The sequence below is a fragment of the Lithobates pipiens genome, unplaced genomic scaffold (assembly GCF_037356315.1).
Source record: "Lithobates pipiens isolate NorthernLeopardFrog02 unplaced genomic scaffold, aLitPip1_a1.2 Scaffold_10, whole genome shotgun sequence".
Lineage (NCBI taxonomy): Eukaryota > Metazoa > Chordata > Amphibia > Anura > Ranidae > Lithobates > Lithobates pipiens.
Window position 1 is genome coordinate 51,887,655 of NW_027507686.1, and position 17,167 is coordinate 51,904,821.

At 44.3% G+C, this 17,167-nt stretch overlaps 1 protein-coding gene across 2 annotated transcripts in view; it reads right to left on the reverse strand.

Annotated features, from left to right (window-relative positions):
- Positions 1-17,167, reverse strand: part of NLRC5 (NLR family CARD domain containing 5) — a 286,405-nt gene that overhangs the window by 19,393 nt on the left and 249,845 nt on the right. For both annotated transcript variants that reach the window (XM_077454771.1, XM_077454764.1), the window contains 4 exons: positions 13,229-13,312; positions 10,393-10,476; positions 6,875-6,958; positions 1,892-1,975 (listed from right to left, as the gene is read on the reverse strand). In XM_077454771.1, the coding sequence (XP_077310897.1) occupies positions 1,892-1,975; positions 6,875-6,958; positions 10,393-10,476; positions 13,229-13,312 (336 nt within the window). The remainder of the gene's footprint in view (positions 1-1,891; positions 1,976-6,874; positions 6,959-10,392; positions 10,477-13,228; positions 13,313-17,167) is intronic.

Sequence of the window (17,167 nt, forward strand, 5' to 3'; positions counted from 1 at the left end):
AAATTCACCTCATACATGTATTATGTCATTGTCCAGATGGTGGGACTACGTTTTACCCCCTAATAATTACCACGTGGCCGCAAATTCGACATGAAGGTTTGCAAAGTTCGCCTCCCATTGAAGTCAATGGGGCCCGCGGCGAACGTTCTGTTTCGCGAACGTTTGGGTCCGTTCGCATTTCGCGTTCGCGAAACGTCCCGTCGGAAGTTCGTCCATCACTAACTGTAATGAATCTGCAGTAATGTTTCATGCCCTGTCTGCTTGCTTACCTCTCTGGTCTGTGTATCAGCTTAGAGACCGCTCTCTCACACCTGCAAGTTTAAGTAATCTTCTCTAAGCATGGCTCCACCACGGCCTCTAACAGGCAACACTTTTTAACTCCGTGCACTGCAAGCCAGCCTTGCCCATTCCTGTCTGCTAGTAACCCTGACCTTGATGTGCCTTCTTGACCATCCCTGTCTGCTAGTTGCCCCGACCTTGGCTTGTTCTCCTGACTATCCTGTGCTTAACCCTGGACTGCTGCTTCCGCGCTGTCCACCAGAGTCAGTCCAGGAGCTGAGCTGAGAGACCCCTGGGGCCGCGACAGCTGAAGCCAAATCCATCCTCACCACTAGAGTCTGGTGAATATTTTCTAGCTCTTAGACTCCATGCCCTGGGGAATCTTACGCTCTAGCCTCCTGCTTGGTCCATGTCAGTGTTCAGGTGGAGCTGCTTTCCTGAAATACCCAGAGCTTCATCTGTAGCAACCAGGGTCCACAACCTTAGGGATGCACTTCTAACCCCAGCAGTGTGCATCCGTCACATGGCCTAAGGTGACCTGACAGATCCCAGCTAAAATTATTGAACATTAATTGCATTTAAAAAATAAATGTCATGATTTATTAACCAGTTCCTGACCAACCGGTCGGGACCCCCGTGAGTCCAGTCGTGGGTCCCACGGACTCGATCGCCGTGGGCATACCCGCGATCGTCTCACGGGGCGGCTGAATGGAGAAATGCCGTTGTAAACAGCATTTCCCCATTCTGCCTAGCAACTAGTGACGCTGATCCCTGCTCCATGTGATTGGAGCAGAGATCAGTGTTCATTAAAAAAAAAGCCCAGCCCCCCCACAGTTAGTAACACACCCCTAGGAACACTTAACCCCTACACTGCCACCCACTGGTTAACCCCTTCACTGCCAGTGTCATTTACACAGGAATCACTGCATTTATATAGCAGTGATTGCTTTATAAATGACAATGGTCCCAAAAATGTGTCAAAAATGTCCGATGTGTCCGCCATAATGTCGCAGTCACAATAAAAATCACTGATCGCCGCCATTACTAGTAAAAAAAAAATATATTAATAAAAATGCCATAAAACTATCCCTATTTTGTAAACGCTATAACTTTTGCGCAAACCAATCAATAATCGCTTATTGCAATTTTTTTTACCAAAAATCTGTAGAAGAATACGCATCGGCTTAAACTGAGGGAAAACATTTTTTTTTATATATTTTGGGGGATATTTATTATAACAAAAAGTAAAAAATAATGCGTTTTTTTGAAAATTGGCGCTCTATTTTTGTTTATAGCGCAAACAATAAAAGCCGCAGGGGTGATCAAATACCACCAAAAGAAAGCTCTATTTGTGGGAAAAAAAGGACGTCAATTTTGTTTGGGAGCCACGTCGCACTACTGCGCAATTGTCAGTTAAAGCGAGTTAAAGCGAATTTGCCGAATCGCAAAAAGTGGTCTGGTCTTTGACTAGCAAAATGGTCCGGTCTGTAAGTGGTTAATGAATATGGCATTGCATTCATTTTTTTTTTAATCTACCATATTTCAGCTTTGAATAATAACTATCTTTCCAGAACCTGTATACATCACCTGTCTTCAGAATTAGTCTACTTACCGTATAATCTTTATGTAGGGACAGATGCTCAAAGCCTGAGCCATTGCTTCTACACCTTTATCCTTGATCTTGTTTTGTTCAAGACTAAAAAAAAAAAAAAATGAATAAGATATTTCAGATATATAGTTTGTTCAGCTCTCACTTTCACAACACATTTTGCTGTGGTTTCTATAAAGCATTTTCTTCTCATTTAAATTTCATGAATGTGTTGCTGTTTTAGGACAGTGATATCATATGTTGACTTATTACCTATTGATAAAACCTTATTCCCCAATCCTATATTCCCCAACACATTTCCTAAACTCTTTTGCCCCTTAAATGTTTTCTCTTTATACACCGATGATTATGGGAGAAAACAGACAGCATGACGGGGTGTGGCTATCACCACATATGAACCATTGAAAAAACACCCTGGGGTCTTCCTTGCTAGGCATTGTTAACTATTTTGGCGTGCACCAAGTGGATGTAAAGGATAGCAAAGCTGGGAAGGGGAGCTACAGGTTACATGCAGGGAATTAGCTAATGTCATATAGCCAAGCACATGTGAAAAAGCTCCCTAATCGTATACTGTAGGTTCACTGTCTATCTCTGCCATCCAGTGCATACACTTGACACCCTCTTCTTTATGGGAGTTTCAAATGCAGCAGTTTAGGCACTGACTAGGCTTCCTTTGCGCAGTGTGGGCAGCAAATGTGGCAGTTTATGACTTGGATCTTTGATTTGAATTCTGACCAGGACACTATCTGCATGCATTTTGCATGTTCCCCCTATACACACGTAGGTTTACACCCATACTCCAAAGACTTGCTGGTAGGTTAATTGGCTATTGACCATATTGACCCTAGACAGTTTTATATGGCTAAAGATCCCAACAGCAACTTTGATAACACTGTGCTGAGAGGATAATGTAGCTCTGGTGTGCATTTTAGGCATGGAGCCAATGAAAAAGGTAAGGTTCTAAGCAGTGATGGCAAACTAACAGGAAGGCGGTGATCGCCGCAAGCACCCCCCCCCCCGCGCTGGACGCGGACAGCCGATCAATGACCCCCCCCCCCCCGCGTTAGATGGATCAGATGCCACCCCCTGCAGGAGACTAACCTTAACATAGGAGGCAGAACAATTGGAAAAACATGTACTCCTCTAGGGAGAGGACTTTAACATGGGTAGGTGGCCACACAAAATATACAAAATTACATCAAAAAAATAATGATTGATAATTTAATGATAATAGGTAAAAATTGATAACATTAAGTACAATATACATTTCATGTATTTACAAACAAAAATAACACATATATATATAGTTAATCCTGTTACATTATATACTTCCTCCGTCCAACTGTGTGACAACACCCTACAGTGGAAGAAAGGCAGCAACACGTTTCGAGATAAATTCTCTTCATCAGGGGTATAGATAATTTGCATCAAACATATATATATGTGTTATTTTTGTTTGTAAATACATGAAATGTATATTGTACTTAATGTTATCAATTTTTAACTATTATCAATCATTTTTTTAATGTAATTTTGTATATTTTGTGTGGCCACCTACCCATGTTAAAGTCCTCTCCCTAGAGGAGTACATGTTTTTCCAATTGTTCTGTCTATTAGGATGGTGTTTAGGTGGGCCTTGCTAGACTTGTGATCTACAGCACCTTGTTCAATTTGTTGTAACATAGGAGGCAGGGGGAATGAAGAGCCAGACCATTGCTTCTCCTCCCGGCTGAACAGAAAGTGTGTCCTGAGACATGATTGGGAGTCTTAAGACTCCCAGGCCAATCGGGTCACAGGGCCTGCTTCCCTTGGATGGGAGGAAAATCAGGAAGACAATAGCGAATACTAATTAAATATTGCTCAGGGCACAGTGCTGTGTGCCCCATGCCCACCCTTTTTGAAAGCCAATTAGAGTCTCAGGCTCTAATCATGTGCTTCAAATAAAAAAAAAAACCTTGTTGGAATCCATGCGTCCGGCACCCCCCGCATGTAGATCAGGAGCCGGGCGCATGAATTAGGAGGGGCAGCTACTGGTTCTAAGGTTAGAAAAGCACCAAAGATCACAACATGGTCATGGTATTAGGGAAGGAAAGGATTCATATAGTACTAAATATAAAAAGAATTTGTGACACTCAACGCAAAATGAGGGAAGCTGTAGGCGGACAGTGCTGCAGTCAAGAAACCTCCTCACGGGATTATATCTACTGACAGCATACATCCCGTTGCTCACTCAAAGATAAGAGTTCAAAGTATTTTAAAAAAAATAGATCCAGGAGCACTGATGGCAAACTGTTTCTTTGCAGCAATATCAAACGCTAAAAACAAGTAGGGCCACTCACGTTAGTGTGGTGACTGGGGTTTTTCTGCATTGGTATAAATACTAGTCACCATCATGTGCCCTGTTCTCACTACAATGCAGGCATGCTGTAATATATCATAGTGCATCAGACCCCTCCCTCACCGTGGCTCACTGCAGCCAAAACAGACAGCTGCCCACAGTGCGGGCAATGTAAACGATCCCTTAAAAACAGTGCTGCCGGTTTCCCTCTTATGCCGACTGCCACGGGTACAGGGTGTGTGTCAGGATGGAGAGCAGAAGATAAATATGTTCTTTACCGTCACTTCCTTTTTTAAATGGACAAAGTGAGTGATCGGTACTGATCACTCCTGTGTCCATTGATAACTGAACATAGTAAACTGTGTGTCCTTTGCTTCAGTTTATAAATGAACAGGAGTCCCTGTCTTCTGTTCATTTATCATCAGTGTAGCTGAGGCTACAGAGCAAGGATTTTAAGAATCTGTGTCCTCAATTCCTAACTCAAAGGTGAGATGTCAGGGGTCTGTTTAGACCCCTGATATCTCATCATAGTTCCCCTCACCCAACAATGTTGTGAAGAAAATTGTAAAAAAAAAAAAACGATTTAAAAAGAAAAATGTAAAAAATAATTTTTAAAAATTGTAAAATAAAATGTTTTTAAATTGTAAAAATTATTATATATTTTTTTTTATAAAAATTGTAAAGAAAAATATTTAAAAAGGCTAATTCACACGGGTTCTCTGGCCCATACAGTGTGAATGAACTGTTTGAGCAGCGGAAGCCATCTGTTACTTGATGAGGATGTACTGTAAGGTAGGCTACACGGGGTCTCGTGATTTCTAACAGCAGCCCTGGCTTTTGAGCTATGTAAACAGCTGACTTTTTTTTAACAAAAGAAACTTAGGAGAGAGAGTGATAATGTGATAATGAATGAAGTGTTTTACCTTATAGTTACCTGTGAAAAATATAAAATATATACAGAATATGCAATATTTCTTATTTACCAAACAAAACAATTTTTTATTTTTATTTTTTTAGTCCTAACTGTAAAAAATAAAGAAAATATATACAAATCACAATACATACTCTTTACATGACTGAAACTTAGGATAGCATTATGACAAGATTTTTTTGAATTAATACCCTAATTCTAAATAAATCAGTTTATTATAACATCTTGTTTTATATACACATTATGGTATTAAAGTGTCTTACGCTATAAGCATAGGCGTAGCATAAAGGGTTGCAGGGGTCACAATCGCAACCCTGCCCTTAGCTCCGGGGGCCCCTGCAGCCTGTCATATTATCATATCCTCCACAAAATCCAGCTCCCATCTGCCCTAAGGCCCCACAGCCACGCTCCGGTACTGGGCTTCTACTTTGCCTTCCACAGTTCACACCCCTCTGTTCCCATTGGCTGGGGAGAAGAGATGTGAGCCATTTCCTGAATGGAGAGAAGCACAAGGTGAGAACAGCCCAGGATGCTGTTCAGAATGCTGGTGCTGGCAACATGGAATGGTAACCAAGCTCAGCAAGGCAAGAGGAGGAGAGTGCTGTCCTGTAGCCACGATGGGATCGATGTTACTGGTGACTGCTCAGTGTCTCCTAGTCACCAGCTGGGATTCTCTGTACCCCCCACCCGGGGATGTCTACCTACCCCACTTCCCTGACAACTGAAGAAAAGACTATACACCTCCAGGAGGTGACCTTCCCCCAACATCTGCCAACACTGACAGAGAAACCTTCAGAAATTGCTAAAATAAATCCCTTAACAACTCCTCGGGGGGCCCGTGAAGAGCCGCAGGCTTCAGATTTTGTGTCACATGGCTTTGCCCCAGATCTAAGTTTTTTTTTAGTTAAAAATAACAAACATGTCAGACTTACCTGCTCTGTGCAGTGGATTTGCCCAGAGCAGCCCCAATCCTCCTCTTTTTTGGATCCCTGACCGACTCTCCTGGCCCCTCCCTCCTGTTGCATGCCCCCACAGCAAGCAGCTTCCTATGGGGCCACAGCTTCCTGTTTTCCATTGAGATATGGAGCCATGGCCCGGCACCGCCCCCTTTCTCTCCTGATTGGCTGACTGACTTTGACAGCAGCGGGAGCCAATGGCACCGCACTGCTGTCTTAGCCAATGAGGGGAGTCCCGGGCAGCTGAGACAATCCTACAACATGCTGGATCTAGATGGGGCATAGGTAAGTATAAGGGGGGCTGCTGCACACAGAAGGCTTTTTATCTTAATGCATAGAATGTCACATCACATGCCTCATTCCATTACATTTCAGAAAAATAAGAGGATTATTCTGCATTGTAGGAAAGGAGGAAAAACCATGCAAATTATTAATTTACGCTGCGATGGTTAAATACACATCCTGAAACACTGGTATTTATTGCAAATAAAGCCTAATATTATAGAGCTATTTTTTCAAACTGCATACAGCTGTTTTAGGGTTTTTGGCCATCATCAATCAATGCAGTTTATGGAAACTTCTATGCTTCTATGCTGTAGCATTAACAGTACCCTTCACTGGAAACACTCAAACTCAATCATTTGAAGGCATGCCCACATACGGTTTTGGGCATGTAATAGGCCAAATCTAGCAAATCTAATATAACAAATAGTCACAAGAACAACAACAAATACAAAAATTGTGATAAATGTGACACTTACTCCAATATCTTCAGGTTTGCCATTTGTTTAAATACACTAGCAAGAGCACAGGAGCCTTCATCACTAATACTGTTCCAGGACAATCTAAACAAATATATATATATTTACATTATTAGTAATTTAAGAAGTACTATATATATATGTATAATACGTACAGAGTGACACTTTAAGCGGAGTTCCACTCAAAAGTGGAACTTCTGCTTATCTGCTTCCTCCCCTCCTCCGGTGCCACATTTGGTACCTTTCAGGGGGGAAATGAGGACCTGTTTTTGACTTCCACTTCCAGAGATGGCACAGCGGCGCTGTACCTCAGAAGTTCGGCCACCCTCCTCCTTCCTCCGCTCAGATCAGTTAGAAAGCGCAGTGAGCTTCGCGCATGTGCGGTAAGGAACCAGCTGTCAAGCCAAAAGGCTGCACTGCTGGGTTCGCTTACCAGGAATGGCGGCGGCGGCAGCACCCGACAGCCGATCCAGAAATTGGCTGGGGTGTCGACGTCGCAGGCTCCCTGGACAGATAAGTGTCCTAATATTAAAAGTCAGCAGCTACAGTATTTGTAGCAGCTGACTTTAAATTTTTTGTGGGGGGGCCAGAACACCTCTTTAAAAGGGGAAATTCACTCACCCCCATGCCCTCACCCCAAACAAAACATATATCCACACGCCCAGTGATCCAGAGGTGTTCTGTACTGATCTGAGTCCCATGCTACCATCTTCACTTGTGACATCATAAGGAGGTCGGCTGTCTCTTCCGGGTTCTTGCAGCCAGTCTTCTGGTGAGGCGCATGCACTGCCGCATGTTCAGGGTGTCAGCTGCAGGTGCCAGCAAGAGACAGCAAGCACCCCAATGACTCACCATGGCGCATTTGTATAAGAATACTCATGACCTCCTGGTATGTATGATGTAGGTATCCCAAGAGGCTGAAGGCAATAGAAACATGCCTTTGGCCTAGGTCAGAATCTAATTTGTGAGGAGTGATTTCAGCAGAACAGATAATTAAAACAAAAATAACATTTAAAAAACGATTTTTTCTATTGAGAGAAGAAGGGTTCCAATTTAGAAGAATATAAAGAAGAACCCTCAACAATTTTTTTAAAGTTTTATTTAATAATTCGGAGAACCAAGTGCATATACTGTAGCAATTGGCCCCATTCTGATTGGTGGCCTTGTTACAGGTTTAAAGCACCTCTTTATTTCAGTTATTACTGACTGTAGCTACACCCCAGTCTGAAGCTTAATTTATGGGTGTGTCTGTTGGGGAAGATGCCGTCAGCATTGAGACCCTGTCCCCTTTCTAATGCCGCGTACACATGATCGGAATTCTCGTCGGAAAAAGCTCTGATGGTTTTCCCGACGGAATTCCGACGAAGTCTTGCCTACACATGGTCACATCAAATTCCGATCATTTATAACGCGGTGACGTACAACACGTACGATGTGACTAGAAAAAGGAAGTTCAATAGCCAATAGCTTCTGTCTCGTAGTTGAATCTGAGCATGCGTGATTTTTGGCCTGTCGGAATTGCATACACACGATCGGAATTACCGTTAGATAGTTTTTCCGTCAGGAAAATTGAGAACATGATATCAATTATTGGCTGGCGGAAATTCGGACAGCTAAATTCCGATGGAGCATACACATGGTCGCATTTTCCGATGAAAAGCTCTCATTGGTCTTTTTCTGGCCGGAATTCCGATCGTGTGTAAGTGGCATAAGGCCCCTTTCACACATGCGGACAGTATGTCCGTATTTCATCCATCCGTTTGCGGATGAAATACGGACATACATGCATCCCTATGGGATAGCGGGTGTCTGCGGATGAACATCTGCAGACACCCGCTATTGTCCACCTCTGCAACTGTCCGATTCTGCAGACGGAGGAAAATCCTATTTTTCTATCCGTCTGCAGAGCGGATCGGATGAACACGGACAGACGGTCCGTGCTCATCCGATCCCCATAGAGGAGAGCGGAGAGCTGACAGGGCGGTCCCTGCACAGTGTGCGGAGACCGCCCTGTCTGCCGACGGCTCAGCGGGGACAACGGAGCGATCCCCGCTGAGCGAGCGGATCATCACGGGGCGGATCATTACTGATCCGCCCCATGTGAAAGGGGCCTAAGAGTGTTCTTTTACTATTATAAATAAACAAGCAGTAATACAGGGCTGTGTGTTAAAGCTACTGATTATTAGTAAACATACAGGGCACTGCCAGCCCAGACAGTGCTACCTGTTCACTCATAATAGTAAAATATCATTCAGTGCTGCCGGGCTGTGTGAACTACATGCCAGGGCTCTTATTGTTTAAATTAGCTGAAAATAGATCACTAAGGAACCTTTCACACGGGCTGTCTGATCAGGTCCGCCTGTCAGTTTTTCGATCGGACCCACCATTCACCCCTATGGGGTGGCGGATGTCTGCCGTTATCCGATCTGATCCTGTCCACAAAATTGGTGGTCCTATTTTCCATCTGTCTGGTGGATCGCAGTCACGGGTGGTGGTACATTTTTTTTTGGGAGGGCGGCAACAGCATGGTGGGGCTTCACCAGTGGCTCCCCCTGCTCAGCGGCGGCACCTTCCCCTGCTCTCCACAGGCATCAAAAGGCGGCGGCTTCCGTTTCCTCCCTCCACGGCAGCCAATCAGGACTCTTCTCTTTTTGGCCAATCGGAAAACGGGCCCCAGACTTTGATTGGCCGGATTGAGGATTAATGTTTCAATAGCGAATATTCATTCACTGTTGTAACACCTGGGTGGGCTTGTAGCGCAATGCTCTGCGCCTGGAGTCCACGCTATTTTGAAGCCTATTAGAGTCTCTGGCTCTAATCAGGAGCTTTAAAAAAAACAGCCGCTGTAATTAATGCGCACGGCATCCTGAAAGGGGCCAGACGCATGAATAGGGTGTGGCAGCCGTGGATAGAGGGGGCGGTGCCCGGGCACCCCTAATGGATGGGCCGCCACGATTGGATATGACATCCGATCTCCCCATAGAGAGTGTGACTGGGTCTGTCTCCACTCTGCTCAATAAGCGGAGATGGACTTGCCATCCACCTGCTTAGCGGAAATCAGCGGAGCTATCCTGAGTAAGCGAATTCTGTAAAATGGAGGCGCCCGTGTGAAAGGGGCCTTATTAATGATTTTTTTACTGTTGTGAATGAACAGGCAGCACTGATTGCTCACTCACAATATTTAAAGATCATTAATTTCTGCGGCTGTGTGTCTATCTGTGGCTGCTTGTAAAGATACACAGCCCTGCAGCGCTGAGTGATTTTTCACTATTATGAATGATCAATCTATGCTATCAGCACCATTGCCATGTATGAAACGGCCCTAAAGCACTGCCTGTTCATTCACAAAGTAAAATCCGATAAGACCATCTGATAAGGGCATGAATCTGCATGTTTTTGCCAATAAATGAGGACATTTTATTCCACTTTATAATTATAAAACTAAATAGGATACATGAATATAATATTCACCTAATCAAAACATCATTCCACAGAAACTTCTTACATAACAAACTTACATGATTTCTTCCATGCTCTTGATGCATCCAAGTGCTTTGGCCAATGGTTTGCAGACACTGTCTGATACCTCACATACCTTTAAGCTAGAGAAACACAAAAGGAATAAAGTGTAGGTCAGGACAAAATAATAAAAAGTCTGCATTACATCTTTGTAATATCTGCACATTCTGGGTCTAGTATGAAATTTGGAGGGGAATTCATGCTGTTTTATTTAAACTATCCTGCCCATTTGCTGACACAGCTGGGTATTCCCTACGGGGCCCCTGACGTTATTGGTCGTTAAGGATTTCCACATTACTCAAGCGATGTGACGTCATGGGGCGGGGCCTAATTTGGTTATGCATTAGCGTGGCACTTGTATATTTATATAGACAAATGTGGGCTGCCATTGCCAATCCCCTTTGAAGATTCTAGTTCTATAGCTAGTTCACTGACCAACTGGGTTCAGTAAGATTTGAGTCACAAATCTGAAAAATGTCAGAAAAATCTGACCTTATTTGCGTGCTTATTTTAGGTAAACAATAGTGCTGGCCTGTCCATATGGTGGCGCAGGGGCACCCCCCTCCAATCCATGTGCCCAGCCCCTTATCTACATGAAGGGTGCTGGATGCATAGATTCCAATGGGTTTTTAGAAACACATGATTAGAGCCTGAGGCCCTAATTGGCTTCAAAAAATTATGGGCTTGAGGTGCAGAGCACCACGTCCTGAGCCCACCCAGTTGTGCGACAATAGCAAATTAATATTCGCTATTGTCTTCCTGATTCTCCTCTCGGCCAATCAGGACCCGTCACCCAATTGGCTGAAAGGAGAAGCAATCCTGTTGGCCACCAAGGAGGAGGAGGAGGGAGGAGATGCAGGAAAAGACACAGGGTGAAGTCGCTACCCGCCGCATGGAGGAAGTGCTGCCCGCAACCTAGATAGGGTAAGTGCGGGGCCACTCACTGGTAAACAACACAAAATGATAATGCAATGAGTAAACATGACAGCCAGGAAACTAGCATTTACAGAATAAGTAATAGAAATGGCAGCTTTTATGTCTCTCTCATTAAAGCTTTTCCTTTAGGCCCCTTTCACACGGGACAGATCAGTAATGATCTGCCCCGTGATGATCCGCTTGCTCAGCGGGGATCGCTCCTTTGTCCTCGCTGACCCGGCGGCTGACAGGGCGGTCTCTGCACACTGTGCAGGGACCGCCCTGTCAGCTCTCCGCTCTCCACTATGGGGGATCGGATGAGCACGGACCGTCTGTCCGTGTTCATCCGATCCGCTCTGCAGACGGATAGAAAAATAGGATTTTCCTCTGTCTGCAGAATCGGACAATAGCGGAGACGGACGATAGCGGGTGTCTGCGGATGTTTATCCGCAGATACCCGCTATCCCATAGGAATGCATGTATCTACGTATTTCATCCGCAAACGGACATAATGTCCGCATGTGTGAAAGGGGCCTAAAGTGACACTGTCACATTGCTCAGTGAGAGAAAAGTGACAGTTGTGGAGATTTATTAAATCTGGTTCACATGGAATCTGGTGCAGCTGTGCATAGTAACCAATCAGCTTATAAACTTCAGCTTGTTCAATTAAGCTTTGATAATAATACCTAGAAACTGATTCATTTCTATGCACAACTGCACCAGATTCTCCCCCAATGTCTCCTAGCACCCACCTCCAGCAAAGTATATTCACTGATCCACTCACTCCTTTGCTCCCTTCTCCACTTGGTTGGAGACCTCAGTTTGTTGCTGTAATAGTTCATGGCTGTTTGCAGCTGTTTGCTCAAACACTGTAATGTGGATGAGGATGGGTTAGTGGCGATATTCACCCAACAAGTGCCGACACCAGTGGAACTTACCCAGGTTAAACTCCTGTAGTGGGAAGGTGGCATAAGAAGGTGGTACAGGGAGTGGATCTTGCTAGGGAGCTGGTTCACCAGGAGACACTAGACTAAAAACGCTCTTGAAGAGACAGTAATGCCGCGTACACCTGACCGGACTTTAAGACAGGAAAGGTCCGAAGGTCTTCCCGACGGGGTTCCGACGGACTTTCGACGGAGTTACGATGGACTTCTGACCGAACGGACTTGCCCACACACGAACGGACCAAAGTCTGTTTGTTTTGAACGTGATGACGTACGACGGGACTAGAAAAGGAAGTTCAGTAGCCAGTAGCCAATAGCTGCCCTTGTGTCGTATTTGGTCCGTCGGACCAGCATACAGACGAACGGATTTTCCGACAGAAATTGATTCCGTCGGACAGATTTGAAACATGTTCTATTTCTAGGTCCGTCTGAATTTTTGAAGGAAAAAGTCAGATGAAGCCCACACATGATCGTAATATCTGACGGAATGATTCCGTCGGACCATTTCTGACGGAAAGTTCAGTCGTGTGTACGCGGCATTACTGTCTCTTCAAGAGCGTTTTTAGTCTAGTGTGTCCTGGTGAATCAGTAATTGTTTTTAAAGTAGTACTCCAGCTTTTCCACAATATCCGTATTCTATTCATTTCTACTCTGCAAATAGTAAGACTATGGGGGTTATTTACGAAAGGCAAATCCACTTTGCACTGCAAGTACACTTGGAAGTGCAGTCACTCTATATCTAAGGGGTAGATCTGAAATGACTGGAAGCTCTGCTGATTTTATCATCCAATCATGTGCAAGCTAAAATGCTGTTTTTTATTTTCCTTGCATGTCACCCTCAGATCTAAAGAAGACTTTACTTCCAAGTACATTTTCAGTGCAAAGTGTGTTTGCCTTTCGTAAATAACCCCCTATGATGTCTTGATCAGGGATGTAGTTGCAGAATGATAAACCAATGAAAACACAATGTACTTACTGAATTGTCCTGAGAAATGTGAAATGCTGAACTCCTTCAATAAGTTTCAGAAAATTTGGCTGCTCAAATTTGTTTTCTGATAAGCTGCATATAGAAGCAAACACAAACAACGGATTTAATGGAAAAGGCAACACCTTCAGGTTTATTCAGTTAGGCTGGATTCACACCTATGCATTTTTAGTGCTTTTTGCATTTTGCAGATTTGCTCTACAGGACGTGTTCCATAGGAAACCATGTTAAATGGACTGTAGTACAAATCTGCAAAATGCAAAAAATACAAAAAATGCAAAGGTGTGAATCAGGCCTAAGAGCAAAGCACAGCAGCGTATAACAACTTATACAGAAACACATACAGGTTTATTCATTAAGGGCCTATTCACATTAGGAACTGCATGTGAATAGCACAGGAATGCTGTGTGGTTCCTGTGTGATTCACATGCAGTTCTGAGCAATGTGAATTTCAGCCCCATTACTTTTGAATGGGCTGAAATAGCACCGCACAGCACCAAATGTAGTGCATATACTAACTTTTGAAATGCACGGCAACCGCATTGCATGGTACTTTTGTGATCCGGTGCGGACAAACGCAGTGCGTTTGTGACCTCCATTTGGGGAGTCATTAACTTTGAACTGACACCCGCAGCAGATCGCAAGGGCAGTGCGATTGTAATGTAGTGCAGGAAGCTGCATAGGAATGTGGCACCAAGATTAAGAAGGACCCATGACATTCTTTGCATCAAGGTGAAAAACCTCCTGTGATGCAGTTGCCCCCCAGAGCCCCCCTTTTACTTACCTGAACCCGGTCTTTCCCCTGACGGGGACACCAGCCGGTATCTTGGGTCCTCATTGGATAGATTGATAGCAGTGCAGTCATTGACTCCTGCTTCTGTCAATCAAATCCAATGATGCTGGAGCCGGGGGGGGGGGGGAGGGTGGGGATTGTGTTTCGAGTCCTGCTATGTGCGTGAATAGACGCAGCAGCAGGACATGGGAGCACACGCGCAGGAGTGCCCTGAGGGAGAGTGGCTCTCCAACGGGGCACTCGAGAAGAGGAGGGGCCAGAAGTGCTGCTGAGGGACCCCAGAAGAGGCAGATCGGGGCCACTCTGTGAATAGAGGAGGTAAGTATGACATTTTTGTTTTAACGAATTAAGGACCGAGCCTCTTTCTGAGATTTGGTGTTTACAAGTAAAAAACTTTTATTTTTTGCTAGAATATTACTTAGAACCCCCAAACATTATATATATATTTTTTTCGAACACCATAAAGAATAAAATGGCGGTCATTGCAATACTTTCTGTCACGCCGTATTTTCGCAGTGGTCTTACAAGCGCACTTTTTTGGAAAAAATACAAAAAAAACAGAAAAGTTAGCCCAATTTTTTTTATATTGTGAAAGATAATGTTAAGCCAACTAAATTGATACCCAACATGTGACGCTTCAAAATTGCACCCGTTCATGGAATGACGATAAACTTTTACCCTTAATATCCATAGGTGATGTTTAAAAAATTCTACAGGTTGCATATTTTGAGTTACAGAGGAGGTCTAGGGCTAGAATTATTGCTCTCGCTCTGCCAATTGCGGCGATACCTCACATGTGTGGTTTGAACACGGTTTTCATATGCGGGCGCTACGCACATATTTTACCTTTTATTTTTACACTGTTCCTTTAAAAAAAAAAGTGGTCACTTTTATTCCTATTACAAGGAATGTAAACATCTCGTAATAGAAAAAAAGCATGACAGGACCTCTTAAATATGAAATCTGGGGTCAAAAAGACCTCAGATCTCATATTTACACTACAATGCAATAAAAAAATAAAATAAACATTTTTTCATTTGAAAAAAATCTAAAAAAAAAGTCCCTTTATGCTATGGGCAGAAGTGACATTTTGACATCTCTTCCACCCTGAAATGATATGGAGAAGGGTGGGGGCCATCTTCCCCTCACTTGTCTCCATACCAAGCCAGCAAAAGGACACAATCACATCCGCCGCTACCAAGGGCTCCGGTAAGGGGCCCCTCTCCAATAAAAGTAATCTTGTGGCGAATTCGCAGCAGAGACCACTTTTATCTGAAAGTGGACCGCCGCTGAAGAAGAGGAAACCGAGGCCATAACAACAGTATTCCTCTTCAAAGTAGCGACGTAAAGCGTCAGCGATCGGTCCGTAAGTGGTTAAGAAAAAACCTTTAGCTATCCTACACTCCCATTGAAACTGAAATTAAAGGCTTGAACTGCATATAGGGAACATAAACGGAACCTGGCTGGTCAGTACCTCTTTTTTTTTTTTATTCAAGCCTTTTAATTGTCCACCAAGCCAAACCAGTTCTCTTTATCAGTAACCTGTGTGACAGGGCGAAGCCTGGCCACTGTGGAAATTTAGGAGAAAATTACACAGGCTTCACATCAAACCTTAATGCAAACTTCTAGATTATCATTTCAGAGAGGAGAAAGCTGTGCTTTTGGTTTTCTCCAGATTCTGGAGCTTGAAGGTTCCAAAGTGTCTTGGGTGGGATGGAACCTTCAATCCTGTGTCCAGATTTTACTGGGTGCCTGCAGCCTGTGTGAGTAAACAGGTGTGCAAGGTTGTTATATACTTAAGCCTAAGTGCCCGTTCACACTACCGCGACTTGTCAGGCAACTTAGTCGCCTGACAAGTTGCGCTCCGTTCTGTACTATGGAACCGTTCTAAGTCGGAGCGACTCAAGTCACTCCGACTTAGAAAAAGGTTCATGTACTATTTTTGGGGCGACTTCAGGCGACTTGCATTGACTTCTATACAGTAGTCATTTTGCAAGTCGCTGCTTAAGTCGCGTGCAGGTCGCGTCTGTGAGTCGCGCTGTAAGTCGTGTCGCCCCTGTGTGAACGGGCACTGAGGATAGCTCAGGGCTCCCTGTTTTGAGACAGTTCCCATATTGGAGACAGAAGGTCTCACCCAGGGGTCAGAGGAGCCCCAGCCAGTAGGCAGGATATTGGAGGTCTTGTCTCAGGAGTCAGGTCAGCACCTGTCCAGGTGTCAGGAGAACCCCTATCCAGAGGCCAGGAGTGGGCCGTACACCAGGGCGCTACAACTAGAGGCTAAGTGAGCCAAGTGAACCAGCAGTGCTGGGCAACACAGTCAGAGGGACTGGGAAGAAAAGTAGAGGTGCTGCTGACAAGGGAGCAAGGTAGCTTGGCATTTTCAATTGACTATTCATGTTGGTGAGAAAGAACCTCGGTGTAGGCAACCTATGTTTATGTCAACTTTCCTTTTTGTTCAATTAAAATGGGCTTCCAGGCCCAAAAAATACAGTTTGGACTGACACAACCCATTGGGAAAAAGAATCTGCCACATGAGTATGATTACCCCGATACCATCCCTGGTAATCTGGGAACTCCCTTTTGCTTACCTGTAATGCTATTCTCAAATGCACCCATTACTAAGTACATCAACCAGATAATGTGTGATATATCAGCCAGACAGAGAGGACCCTACATAGCTCAGTCTTTAACAATCAGATCCACCCAAAACATATGTGTGGAACTGCAGATATCCTGCTATAGTAGATCATATAAAACTAACATCATATATCATATAAAACAAAACACAAGGGGTTGTAAAAGCAGAAGTTTTTTTTTATCTTAATGTATTCTATGCATTACGATAAAAAGCCTTCTGTGTGCAGTAGCCCCCCTAAAACACTTACTTGAGGTCCATCTCTGTCCAGCGATGTCCACAAGTGTCTCAGCCGTCTGGGATTCTCCCTCTTGATTGGCTGAGGCATAGCAGCGGCATCATTAGCCCCCGCTGCTGTCATTCAAAGTCAGCTAGCCAATCAGGGGAGAAAGGGGGCGGGAACCGGTCTGGGCTTGTCTGAATGGACACAAGGAGCTGTGACTCAGCTGCTTGCTGTGGGGGCACTGAACAGGAGGGAGAGGCCAGGAGCACAGAAGAGGGA